Raw genomic sequence first — 14,702 nt, 5'->3', positions numbered from 1 at the left:
CAGAGTATGCATGTGATGACACATGTATGGTGACAATGGGATAGGAAAGGCCTAGGAGTTGGAAGGAAGCGGCCGTGGCCTTAATTAAGGTACAGCCCTAGCATTTGCCTGATGTGAAAAATGGGAAACCACGGAAAACCACCTTCAGGGCTGCCGACAGTGAGATTCGAACCCACTATCTCCCATATGCAAGCTCACAGTCACGTGTACCTAACCGCTCGGCCAACTCGCCCGGTAACTGAGGCATTGAGCATAATCGTAAGTTAAATACTCTCGGCAATATACGTGTTCTACCCAAACACTAAACGTGTCTTAACATGTTTCTTTCCGTGCACCCGCTGTCGAGGAACGTAGTCTACATTAAAAGAACAGGAACACAAATGAAAACACATGATGGTTTTGATGGGTTCATGTATATTCCTTTGTACCCTTTCAATTACAGGTTACAAACAAGGTAGGATACAAAAGTTCCAGGACTTGACATATAGTCCCTTCTCTCTCTCCAGTCATTCCACTCAGGACTGAGTATCATGACCCAAGGGACTTTGTTGTTTCTTTTATAAGTGGATACCATTCTGTACGTACTTGCATTTTCCGGACAGTAACTCTCCATGTTAAGTCCATGATCTCTCTTACTTGATCAACCCATCCTTTTGCGACCCGTCCTCGTGTCCTTGTGCCACAAACTTTTCCTTGGACAATTAATTTTTCCAGGTTGTCATCCTCTCTTCTCATGATGTGACCAAAGAATTGCAGGATTCTCTGGTACATAACTTAGCATAAACTTTCTTGTATTCCAAGTTCCCGGATGACAGAATCATTTGTTTGCTGGGCTGTCCATGGTATTCACAACATCCTTCTCCAACACCACATTTCAAAGGCGTTCATTCGGTTCCTGTCTTTAGCTTTTATGGTCCAAGTTTCGCATCCATACAGGAAGATCGAGAACACAAGCGAATGGACTAATCTTTTCTTCGTATTCATAGATAATGCTCTATCTTGCCAGATCTTCTTTAATTTTGCCATAGCTGTACGTCCTAGATTGATGCGACGTTTGATTTCTTTTTCGCAGCTACTTATATCCTCGATTATTGAACCAAGATAAGGAAACTGACAGACTCTTTGGAGATTGTTATGGTGCTGTGGCAGCTGAATCTCTGCACCTTTGTTGACAATCATTAGTTTTGTCTTGTTCCAATTAATTTCCATGCCAAGTTTGTGACTTTCCTGTTGTACACGATCCATTAACTCTACAAGCTCCTGTACACTGCTGGCTACAAGTGTGGTGTCGTCTGCAAAATGGAGGTTATTAATTCTCTTCCCACCAATCAAAAATCCTCCTTCCCAACTGTCGAGGGCATGCCTCATGATACATTCACCATAGATGTTAAACAATTGAGGTGATAAGATGCATCCTTGTCTCACGCCTTTGGAGACTTTAAAACTTGATAATAGATCACTATCAGCTCTGACTTTGGCCAAGTTGTTATCATATAAGCCTTTTATAAGTGAAATGAGATGAGATGGAATTCCCATTTCCTCTAGAACACACAACAACTTCGGCCACTAAACACAATACAAATATGCAGCCACCTTCAAATTCAACCTTTTAACCCTCAAACCCGTAGCTTATGCAAAAGGTGTGGACCTATCTCATCCGCCACTGTCAATATATCGTCAGCCGAGCTGAATGGCTTAGACTGTTGAGGTGTTAGCCTTCTGACCCCAACTTGGCAGGTTCGAGCCTGCCTCAGTCCGGTGGTATTTGAATGTGCTCAAATATGTTAGCCTCGTGTCGGTATATTTATTGGCACGTAAAAGAACTTCTGCGGGACTAAATTCCGGCACCCCGGAGTCTCCAAAAACCATAAAAGTAGTTAATGGCACGTAAAGCAAATAACATTATTATTATAATATATTGTCAAGTCTATTTTGCTGGCAAATACTGCTAGAAGAAGTTGTGATTTTGTCTGTCAGATGGCAGCCCTGTTTCTTTCTTGGAATGTGGAATGTTTTGGTTGCTCTTTTGACTGGCTTTCCTTGTTTACTGTTTGCTTATTCACATACAACGGCCAAGTTGAACAATGAAGATATTGTGATGGAATTAAATGCATCTTTAAATTCAAGTGACGTGTCTGATCTAGATAATAGTTGTTTTGGTTGGAGTGATGGATAAAAGGAACTAGACCCAGAATAGAACTGCACAACTGTAGGCTACAATGCATGCATCCTTGCCATGTGGCTAATTAGTGAAGTATTAGCACTACCCACTTCAAATTTGCATGAATATCATCAACATTAATTTCTCGACGAAATGTATATTTTCACAAGTTTCAGAAAAACTGAGCATTCATTTTTCTTCGATGAATAAATACAACATAATTTAGAAACAAAGTAGACTGTGCATTTAAAGGGCAGAATTTAAGAAACCCGACTAAACTCAGGGTAAATGCAAACCACGTCTCAGAAAGTTTGTTCATTATAAACTTTTTGATGTATTATGAGTGAATATTCTGTGAACTTGTCAGAGTGACCTACAACAGCACACTCACCGATTAGAGATATATAAAATACTGGCTCGAGGGTTCAGTGACTGCACCTCTTTCCCAGCACTGGTAAAGCTTCTGGAAGCAATTTTTTGTGACCTCCTGTAATGCCTTCTTGTAACTTCACGCCTAATCTGGTTATCCACGAAACTGAGGATGAAAATCAATCTATGAAAATTTGGAAAGAAAAAAGTATATGACTCTTAAATTACAGACCTTAATTAACCAATGCCCGAGGAATATCCTGGGGAAATAGTGGCCAAAAGCCATCTCCAGTACTACACTCTGGAAATGGACCAATCATAACCTTACAGAACTGCAATCAAGAATGAGAAAATAGTGATGGGTGGAATATTTTCATGGAGAAAAACAATTTCACAGGACAGCATGCCTCTGAGACGATTCTGAATAGCTGGACGAAGATGTCACCAGCACCAGCATTTATGGTGATGTTTCTCGGCATAAATTCAATGAGAGTTACTCGTATCAATAGGTGTAACGATTTCAGCAATTTGAAATTCACAGCTGTCGGGATTAGCAATATGCATGTTCACTTTTAAAGATTGTTACACTCAATGATTGGATACAACACAAACCAACAAATGCATGAGGCAAATGTCTACATCACACTGAACACAGCTCACACGAGAACAGCTACAACCAACCAGCTGTGCAGTCAGTATGTGCAAACATTCTTTACTTTCCGAATCACCAACAAAGCCATCATCACCTCCTTTCCCCTTCCTGCCGGGTTGGGGCATTTATGGAACTTCACGCATCTCTCTCCTTCCACCATTCTGTCCCAGTTCCTATTTCTTCTTCTTGTACTCCTCTTTATCGAACCGATCCACCTTATTCTAAATCACCCTCTCACTCTCTTTCCCTCGAACTTCATCTCCATCATCTGTTTTCGTATTCTTTCCTCCTCCATCCTCTTTACATACATATCCAAACCATCTTAGTTTACTCCTATCAATTCTCTCATTTAGGTTTTCCATTCTGACCTCCTTTCTCACATCTTTGTTTTTCAATCTGTCTTTCCTATCATACTTCTTAGGTATTTAATTTTGCTGGCTTGAATCCTATTCTCCTTCCTACTTGTCACCATCCAGGTCTCTGCCGCATAAGTCAAAATTTGTGCATAATACACTATCTCTCTACACTTGCTTAGTACTTCAGACAAGATTTCTTACACTCTGGTAGAATGCATTGCCTTGTCGCATCCTCTTGTTGATCTCCATGTCCAACCTTGTACTCGGCATTCATTTACTCCCTAGGTATTCAAATCTGTAAACAATTTCAAGGCTTTGACCAACAATTTTTGCAATGTCTTTCCCTTGTTTTTCTCCTTTTGATATCACCATACACAGTAAACCCTCGATAAGACATTTCTGCAGGGGACAACAAAAATGAAGTGAGAAAACGTACTACTGAATATACGAATAAAAACTATCCAACAGGGATATGGAAACACTACAGTCTGTCTCACCAGGTTTGAGAGTCGAAGAAAACAACCGCAAGCACGTGTATTCTGAAATACTACCTGTTCCACAAAAAACTTTTGTTCATTAGACTATTTTGCCTGAGCAAAAATACTCATTAAGATTTTTTTAAATCACAGAGGAGTTAGAACAATTCGATTTTCCGCTGTGAGGTTTGTACCAGACTGACTGAAAGTAAGGACAACCTAACGTTTAGTCATATTTATATATCAAGCCAGCCAAAATTGTCCCCTTTTAGAAATACATACTCATTGAAATAACAGCTGCCTGTTTAAACAGAAACATACAACAATAAATCCACAAGAAAATTGATCATGCATTAATGGGTAGCAAAAAGACTCACAGTTTACTCGCTGTCCTGCAGTTGTTCTTTTCCTTCCATGTTGGCGTTGTCATTGGTATCCGTGTCATATCAGCCAAGTTGATAAACTGTTCAAGGACTTCCTCCGCAATGCCATCCAGCTTCCACATATTAGCTTCTTCCTCATCGATAGCGGTCAGCAGTGACAGTATCAAGTCCTTCAATCAATAGTTTTCCCACTTCCTTAAAGGTAAACCTGACATTATTTCGAGCCATATGCCCCTTAAACCTGGCTCCATAAAAACTCTACTAGGTTTAAGGAGCAAGGACATGGAGGTAATCTTAATACGTGTCGTCCTAACTCTGCTGTGGCCTTGTCAACTCTGTACTTGTTACAAGCATCACAAATGTGCTGTGGTATTAGTGCCAGTAGTTCAACTTTAACGCACTGCGGATCATAGGAAATTCCTTTCGTGTCTAGCCAGTTCTGTATGTTCATCTTTCTCCAAGACTCTTCGGAATTCTCGACTTTCACTTTCTAGGAGGGGAAGAATTTCAACAAACCATTTCTCAAATATGTTTCCATCCATTTCCTTTGATAATCCTTTGTAGACTTTGATTCGAACAATAACAATCCCCCTTCCACAAAACCGTTTTCATTTCCTATGTGGAGAAAAAATAGCCGTTTACCCTCGCCAGAGGGAGATTTCAACTCACTCGACAATCCCCTAAGAAATCCATCTTTGCTAGATTTTATAGTTTCATCTTTCTAAATTTTCGTAGTAGTGTGCCCTGCATTTACCCATGTTTCATCAAGGAAATAAATCGGTCTACCCTCTTCACGAAATTTCATCATCTGACATAAATACTTTCTTCTCCACAACATTATTTCATCCTTTTCAATAAGCGCACACTGGCGATTTCTAGATACATAAGTGAAGTTCATAATTTTTAACAGTCTGTGAAGAGTTGCATGAGAAAAGTTAGGTAATGAATCGTCACTATTAACTGAAGCTAATATTTTATTCAGAGGTAGTATTTCATTTCTTAAAAAGAAGTCACAAATTTTTTTTAACGGATAGCGTCTTTTGTAAAACTGTCGTATTTTTCACTTAGCTTTGTCGCTTTAGGGGTTTTCTTAGGAGTAACCAGTTTCATATCAACCTTACGTTCTTTCCTAGCACGGTAAATACTTGTCTTGGAAATACCCGTTACATCGGCCACTGTACATGTTACTTCATCCAGAGTACTTCCAGGATTATCTTCACGAAATTAGGAAAACACATTTAGCACACAAGTCTTCTCACCACTTGTTAGCAGTTTTTGTTTTTTATGTTTAATCACAGACTGACCTGGTTCATACACGGTTTACAATTACGGCACTTTCTCGCACACACAAATACTGGACAGACGTCTGCACTACTAAATAATTAAACAGTACACTCGATAAACGTTGTGTATTATTTTTATTCACAATAAACTTAGAACCAGCAAGCAAAGTAGACATGTGCTTTGGATAAGCAGTCACCGAGCTACTGGACTCAAGGAACATGTTTGAAAAATGGATCGTAGTTTCCCGCAAACTGTTCCGTCAAGTAACATGCCTGCCTATGCCTGAGAGACATAACATATTTGTATTTACATGTGGGAAGAATAAGGAATACTCAAATTATATTGCTAATAATAAGCACGATCATATGTTAGGCGTGTTACATTTCTTCTGAACTACGTAAGTTGAGCAATGTTAATTTTTGTACATTTGTTCATACATGGAGTGCATTACTAAAAACAAACCTTGAAAATGTTGTGTACTCTGTCTCTCAAACATGGTGAGACAGGTTGTAGATACAATTTTTTCTGACATATAGGCATTTTACGTCATATGTCCGCGGGTACAGTGAAAACTATATCTACCATTTCTCAAGATGAGAGGAAAGTAAAAGGTGTGAAAAACACGATAGAACAAATATGAAAACATATGCACGGGGGCCAAAAAAATATCAAAGTATTATTGCAGATTACACTCTTTCTAAAACAAATGTTAGTAGAAACCTTTTATTTCGGAGCAATGAGTTATAAAACATTATTTTCTAGTCACACTCTTAGACAATGAATTGGAAGTTATATTCGGCCATGTGCGACTGCGACAGAACAGAATGACTTAGGCCGCCATTTTGAAAAACTTCGACCAAGTTGAAACTCAAAAGGTGTGAGTTCAACATTCGCCAACTCTGCGCGCTTAAGGATGCGGATGCCAGACCACTTTCTGAAAGATTTGAATGTCTTCATTAGAAAGGAATTTCACTCCTTCCGTATCCATACCTAGGCTATCACAAGACAAATATGCACCACACTAGTCATTTTCACACGATTATGTTCCTAAGCCAGATATAGGCTTAGTATCACGCAAAAAAACTTCACTATACCACTCAACACAAAATAAATTCCTAACTTCTGAATGGAATGCAAAATACAAGCATAAAATAATAGACTCACTGTATTATTTAGCAATCGTGCTGCTAACTGGCAAGCAAAATTGAACTTTCCTGAGGCTAACAGCTTGCTCCCCGAATGTGAAACTTATTCTACGAAGTTCAGGAATTTAAGGCATTTTTCCGTAATCATGCAACTGTGGCGACAGATTTTTTTTTCTTTTTTTTTGCCAGTTGCTTTATGTCGCACCGACAGATAGGTCTTATGGCGACGATGGGACAGGAAAGGCCTAGGAAATGGAAGGAAGCGGCCGTGGCCTTAATTAAGGTACAGCCCCAGCATTTGCCTGGTATGAAAATGGGAAACCACGGAAAACCATCTTCAGGGCTGCCGACAGTGGGGTTCGAACCCACTATCTCCTGGATGCGAGCTCACAGCTGCGCGCTCCTAACCGCACGGCCAACTCGCCTGGTGGCGACGGATCTTACCCGAGTTGAAAATCATGTTTGTTTCACAAGGAATGACAAATAAAATTTGAAGGACTAGGAAAAATGTGATCATACTGAGCGGTAATAGCGAAAATTCGTGACGCGATAAGTGAGGTATTTTTATATAGAATTAATATGATTAGAATCGGGACTTCAAATTTACAATGTACTAAGCGGGAAAATGTTTTAATGAGGAATGCACTAACAAGGTTTCACTGTACTGTACTCTCTGATCACTTTTATCAGTTCCTCGGGACTGTTTGTCATTAAAATGGTCTTGGCTTCATTCATCAGCAGTCCCACTCATAGGCTTGCTTACTTACTTACTTACTAACATTACTGCTGAAAGGAAAAGGAAAGGTAAAGAGCAAAATTGTGCTAAATGAGGGCAATACATTACCTTTAGGATATGGACGTATCTCCCCAGATATGTTGGTTATCTTACTGAAGAAATCAAATTCTCGCTCATAGAACTGTTTGGCAGGTCCAGACAGTGATGATACTATGCTCTTCGTGAGTGCTTCAAGGGTGTCGAATAATGCCTCTGTTGAGAAAAAAAGAAACAAATCAATTTTATGAGTTGTGTATAATACAAATTTAGAGAGAGATTATGCCGGAACTGCACAATGAAAGAAAGGGCGTTGATGATGATGACGACGACGATGCTTGTTGCTTAAAGGGACCTAACATCTAGGTCATCGGCCCCTAATGGTAGGAAATGAGACGAAATGTAATGACAATTTAAAAGTCCAAAATCATCCGCTGACCAGAATTCAAAATGTGATGATGAAGAATGAATGGATGAATATGAATTTAAAATAATCAGAAGATCTAACTCACAATATTGAAAGTTAAAAAATAATTCCAAAATCAACCCACTGACTAGAATTCAAAAAGATAACGATTAATAATGATTATGAACTTAAAACAATCAGCGGATCGAAGCTGCAATGCCCAACCTTCCCAGAAACAATCTTCAACAATAGTACATACTGACCAAAAGGGCTGCTTCCAAAACACAATCCTGAATCGATGATGCTTGTTGTCTAAAGGAGTCCAAAATCCAGGTCAATGGCCTCTCATAATGGTACTTATCACTAGCAAAGTAGAGCCATGATATTTCTCACATAGCGGTACTAATCACAAGTAACGTAGACTTGCAGTGTTCCACACATTGTGGTACTACTCACAGGTAAAGCAGACCTATGGTGTTTCTCATATTATGGCGCCACTCATAGGCAACGCAAACCCATGGTGTTCCTCGCATAGGTTTACTAATCACAAGGACCCGAACTATTCCGTCGTGTTCCTCACACAGTGGTACTACTCGCAAGTAAAGGCGACTCGTGGTGTTTCACGCGTGATGGTACTAATCAAAAGTAGTCTCATGGTTCTAATTCAATCATCCCTTGGTCACCTCTTTTAGTTGCCTCTTATGACCATGGGGGTATTTTTCATCTGCATTCCTTACCCACAGGGGGTCAAAAAGAGGAAAAGAAGGAACGGATCCGACACTTCGGAAAATGAAGTAATGTACAAATAAAAGCAAGGGCTACGAAGGGCGTGAAAATGAGAGACTCCCTAGGCCTCGAATGGTCTAATACTGTCGGGGTCGGAAAAGAATAAGAGTTGACCAAGGAAGGTCGGACAGGATAGATGAGAGTGAGGAGCTTGGCACAAGTAAGTGGAAGCAATGTCAGAAGTCAGCTAAGGACCCTGTGGTTGCCAACCCACGATCTCAAGTTGAGAGTCCCTGGGGACCCTTTCAGTTGCCTCTTACGAAAGGCAGAGGAAACCGTGAGTATATTCTTCATCTGCATCCTCCACCCACAGGGGGGTTTGAAAGAACGGCTCCAGAGTTATCTTAGATTTAGCTGAAGGAATAGGTATATAGCGAATTCCAACTTGTATGTTTGGGAAGTTCCACCTTTCCACCATTAAAATATTACGATTTTCTTAGATTACAATAACATTAATTTATTTTAAAAAATTTAAAATTTTCAAATTAAAATTTTTTTTACACTTTTTAAATTTTTAAAATATAAATTATTGTAGTCTAAGATAATCATAAGATTTTAAAATGGTGGATAGGTGGAACTTCCCAAACGTAAACGTTGGATTTTGTTATATATAATAACTCCACCACGAATCAAGATGAAATGTATTTACTTGTAATAAAGGAAAAGGTACCAAAGAACAGCACCCCCTGTGGGTGGGGGCGGTTGAATAACACCCATGGTATCCCGTGCCTGTCATAAGAGGTGACTAAAAGGGCCCCGGAGGCTCTGAACTTTGGAGCGTGGGTTGGCGACCACGGGGTGCTTAGCCAAATCCTGGCATTGCTTCCACTTACTTGTGCCAGGCTCCTCACTTTCATCTATTCTATGCGACCTCCCTTGGTCAACTCTTGTTCTTTTCCGACCCCGACGGTATTAGAGCACTCGAGGCCTAGGCAGTCTTTCATTTTCATGCCCTTTGTGGCCCTTGCATTTCTTTGGCTGCCACCTTCATTTTTTGAAGTGTCGCACCTCTTCCATTTTTTCTCTCTGATTAGGGTTATATAGGAGCGTGGATGCCCAATTGTACTTCCTCTTAAAACAACAATAACCACTACAACCACCAGAGAACAGCTGCTGAACAACCAAGAGCTAACGGAAAAAAAGTAAAGTAGAGCAATCACCATAGACAGTAAAGATCTACCATGGCAAAAAATGTATTTAATTGTTGTTCCGTACTGACTTACAAATTATACAAAATTTCATTTTTTGGTGAATAGATGGACCAAAAAATCAAATTTTATATAAGAAAATCTACCATGAGTAGTGAAATTTAAGTATCTCAGCTCCACAATCTCTGACAACAGATGTCTTACTGACGAGGTCAACTAAGGATACACGTACCCTGGCTAAAGTGGCGAATGACAACAGCCATCACTCGTGATTGTCGGATGAAGGACCATCTAAAATCTAAGCTCTACTGGACTGTTATCCATCCTGTCGCTCTTTATGGCACCAAATGTTGGCCAGCTACAAAGGAAGTAGAATGCTGATAAGTGAAGTATTTTTATATAGATTTAATTTTTTTTTTTGCTAAGGGCTTTACGTCACACCGACACAGATAGGTCTTATGGCGACGATGGGATAGGAAAGGCCTAGGAGTTGGAAGGAATCGGCCGCGGCCTTAATTAAGGTACAGCCCCAGCATTTGCCTGGTGTGAAAATGGGAAACCACGGAAAACCATCTTCAGGGCTGCCGATAGTGGGATTTGAACCTACTATCTCCCGGATGCAAGCTCACATATACAGATTTAATACAATGGGAATTGGGACATAAAAATTACGACATGTTAAGCAAGAAAACGTATTAATGAGGAACGCACTAAGAAGGTTTCACCATAGGTGTATCATGAGTGAGCGTAGTTTAATATACTGCTTTCTATGTTACGATTTGACAATCCTGCTACTATGAAAGTTCGTAGAAGGAATGATCCAACAGCTGCCATCATAGAAATGTTCGAGATATTTGTGGAAAACTGTCGAGCCGTATACATACAGGAATTGCTGCCTGTGTGGACGAGATGTTGGCGAGTTTTCACAGTCGATGCAAGTTTAAAGTCTATAAGCCTAATAATCCCACGAAGTACACTATAAAACTCATAAGCCTTGTAGATGCTAGGAATAGGAATTTCTCTGAGGCTATATTTATGTTGACAGAAAACTTCTTCCGGCCATTCACAGTGGTTTTATGCCTGACAAGGCACATTCAGGGAACTAGCCAGAACATCAATAGATATAGCTGGTTCACATCTATAGGACTGGTCAAGTAATACGAGAGAGATGATCGATCTATGTGGGAACTGTGAGAATGAATCAGAAAGAAATTCCAAAGGACTTGTTCCTAAACAACTCTAGAGAAGTTGGTTCCTCATTATTTGGTTTCACTACGGATTTGACTTTTAATCTCCCATGTGCCAAGAAAAGAGCAAAGCACTGTTGGTGACTTCAATGTATCGCAAAAAATCCTTTGACGAAGAGACAAGAAAGACTGAAATTAATGCATACTAGAATTTCACCAAAGCAGGAGTCGACCCTCTATAATAAAAGTGCACCAATTTACTGCAGTGGTCAACGGACAAGGAGATACTCAGCTGCTGTTTTTTTTTTTACACGATACTCGATATAAGCCATATGAATGCATATTAATCTCATACAGTTCCTACTAAGACAACCCAGAAATAGGCAGCCTGGATTTTATGGAGAATCTGGCAAGTACAACTGTAAAACTGCAGCTTGAAAGAAGAGACACAAATCTGCAGATAAACAGAGAAGTAAGAGCAAGAATAGGAAAAATGCTTGGAGTGAGAGAAGAAACACCCTACACAGAAGACGGAAAACTTAAGAAAAAGAAAGCTTGTTCACTTTGTGATCCACGAAAGAAAGAAATCAAATTACAGTAGAACCTTGATTATCTGTTCCCGGAAACTACGTTTTCCTGGATTACCCCTTCAAATTATGTGATCCCGCGAGCATCCTAATTATATCACTTTGTAAAAATCCTGCATTATCCGTTTCTCGAAGAAATGATTTCCCGCATCAACCGTCCAGAAATATCAGTCCCATCAATGCTAAATCCATGATAAAGCGCTTTTCAAGAAACTGTATCTCACGAAGGATGGCAACGGCATACTTATGGATCTTGGCGTTAACGTCCTGTCAATGTGATAATTACAGCAAGTACAGTACTGTACTGGAAAAGCGATCGGCGGTGAACTTGCATAAGGGACCATCTTAGCATCGCATTCGGGTGGTATTGTTTAGAGCAGGGCCTCTCAAATGCCCAAAATCTCACACGTACAAACCGATGTGCAGAGGCTCTGTGCACTGTGCATCGGTCCGACTCGGCTCAGCTTGGCTCGACTCCGATGGTGTAGTGTGCTGAGAGTGACGAAGCATTCGGAGACAGACGGCTTGTTTATCAGTGAAATAGATAAGCGTAAGACAACAACATAATAATTGAGCAAACTGCTTCGAAGAAAGCAAAGACTTCCGAGAGTCCATTTCAATCAAACTACAAACTTTCGTATTTTTTTCTCAATCGTGACGATAAAGCCAAAGGCTTAATCCATGGGACATTAATTATGTGATCATCAAAAAGATCTATTTTTCAATACAAAGGCTTTGCTCAAATTCTACGAGAATTTGTCGAAGGAAGATTTTCCTAAGCTGCATCAAGAAGCAGCTAAGATTACTTCTATGTTTGGTTCCACATGCATATGTGAAAGGTATTTTTTCTGGTTTATACTTGCGTGAAAACTAGATTCCGTGCGAGTAGGACTATTTCCGATTGTAATTTAAAGAAGGTTCTCAGAATTGCTGTCAGCCGATCCCTTGTTCCAGACATAACTGGTATCACTGCAAAGATAAAGGAAAAGAAGAGCTAGAGAAGATAAATTGTCTGCTTAAACCAAATGGAAAGAGAGTGTTTTAACACAGGTAACATTGTCCCATACAACAGTGTCACCGCTCACCACACATAAACATTTCACAGTGAGGGAAGAATCAACGGGGAAGGTGAAGAGGAAGGAGACAGGCCGAATGGGTGAGACAGGCGTAGGAGAAGTGGAGTGGGGGTTTGCACTCTGGTCAACCTAGTGAAGTCGTCTCCTGTACGTTGTGCCGTGCAGTGCATGCGCGCACGCACCCTGAGAGGCTCTGGTTTAGAGAATCCTCGGAAATCATAAAGCAGAGAACGGCCACAACAATTGGAAGGAGACAGAGCGCATTTTGACAGTGCTACTTGAAAAAGGAATGAGTTTCGTCAAATGTTCGTACTTGTAAAATGTCTACATTATGTTCAGGGTTAATATATTCATTTTTTTAAACTTTTTTCTTGATTGTATCGCCGAACAGGTTTTGGGCACTTCCCTCAGGGCACTGTATAGCCACTGAGCTTTCGGGCAGGAATCGAAACTGCTCTTTCTTAACACAAATTTATTATTTTAATATTATCGTATATGATTATATTACAGAGACCATAAGAGATGTTGTACTTTACATACATAGTCATGGGAGGTCTTGGGATTGCCTATTCCTGTTTTAGTCCTAATATAAGACTGTGAATTTTGTGCTGAAATGTCACAAAAACCGTAGTCATTTTATTTGCGCACGTTACATTTAAAAAGTTTGTATCATTTCCTACTCGTACTGACTTGTACAGTGATCGTGCTTTTCAGCTGAGCTCAAAGTCACAAATGACCGTAATTTCTGAAGTTTTGATGACATTTTTCTCTTTCCAATTTGCTTGACGGGCAGAGTTGAATATAATGCATTCAAGAACTTTTGAGAATCGATACTTACATTCGAAACTATATTCTCAAGTTTAACATAACCTTTAAAAGTCGATGTAGGCCTAATTTACGCGATACAAGATTTCCAGAAAATGACTACGAACAGTATACCGGTGACCAAATTACAACAGAAGATTAAAAATAGAAGGGGTTTTGCCATCATGTTGGGCACTTTTGTATCTAATGTGCTTTATTTTATTAGATTAGAGAATTAAAAATTACTTGTGGTTGATTGGTTGGCTTGGCATTATTAGATTTTTCAAAGAGGTTGCCTGATCAAAGTTGCTGAACTGAAAGAAGTTTTCACGGGAAACCAACTGTTTCCCTGGTACATATTAATGTAAAGTTTCGAGATTTTTAACTCGCATACCGGTAATTAATGTTTGAAGGTGGCCCCGCGCTCTAACTTGCCTGGCTCTCACCTGAAGGGTGCGGGTTCGATTCCCAGCCAGGTTAGGCATTTTCTCCTGGCTGGTTCCAGGTCCACTCAGCCTATGTGATTACCTTCAATTGAGGAGCTATTGAACGGTGAGATGGAGAGAGCCAGGAATAATGGCCAAGAGGATTCGTCACACTGACCATGCGTCACCTCGTAATCTGCAGGCCTTCAGGCTAAACAGAGGTTGCTTGGTAGGCAAAGACCCATTGGAGCTGTAGTTTGATTTGGTTTAGGAGTGTTTGTAAGATTATAATTATCATCATCATACGTCGTGTAACTCACTGCTGAGCGTTGTGACCCCATTTGACTTCACACAATATTCTGGATTAAGCTGCGCTAACTTTGACGATGTTCAGCTCAATCCAAGAAACCAGTCTGACATGTTCCACGCCCTGGACATCATCAGACATCTATGCTTATATTAAATGCAAATGCAACTGAAAATACGTTGACCACAAAATTTTTAGGTGTCCATATAGATGAAAAATTAAGATGGGATTGTCATATTAAAAATATAGGGAAGTCTCTGAGTTCTGTTTGTTTTGCCTTAAGGATTTTGTCTAATAGTTGTAGTGAAGAATATGTTAGAACAGCATATTTTGGATATTTCCATTCAGTCATCACTTATGCTATTGGTCTCTGGGGCT

At 39.9% G+C, this 14,702-nt stretch overlaps 1 protein-coding gene across 1 annotated transcript in view; it reads right to left on the bottom strand.

Annotated features, from left to right (window-relative positions):
* The window catches only part of Pi4KIIIalpha (phosphatidylinositol 4-kinase III alpha), a 266,913-nt gene that overhangs the window by 37,693 nt on the left and 214,518 nt on the right, over positions 1-14,702 (bottom strand). The window contains exon 31 of the mRNA XM_067159006.2: positions 7,671-7,814. Within this exon, the coding sequence (XP_067015107.2) occupies positions 7,671-7,814 (144 nt within the window). The remainder of the gene's footprint in view (positions 1-7,670; positions 7,815-14,702) is intronic.

Source organism: Anabrus simplex, chromosome X, assembly GCF_040414725.1.
Source record: "Anabrus simplex isolate iqAnaSimp1 chromosome X, ASM4041472v1, whole genome shotgun sequence".
NCBI classification, from domain to species: Eukaryota; Metazoa; Arthropoda; class Insecta; order Orthoptera; family Tettigoniidae; genus Anabrus; species Anabrus simplex.
This window is presented reverse-complemented; position numbering and strand designations above follow the sequence as displayed.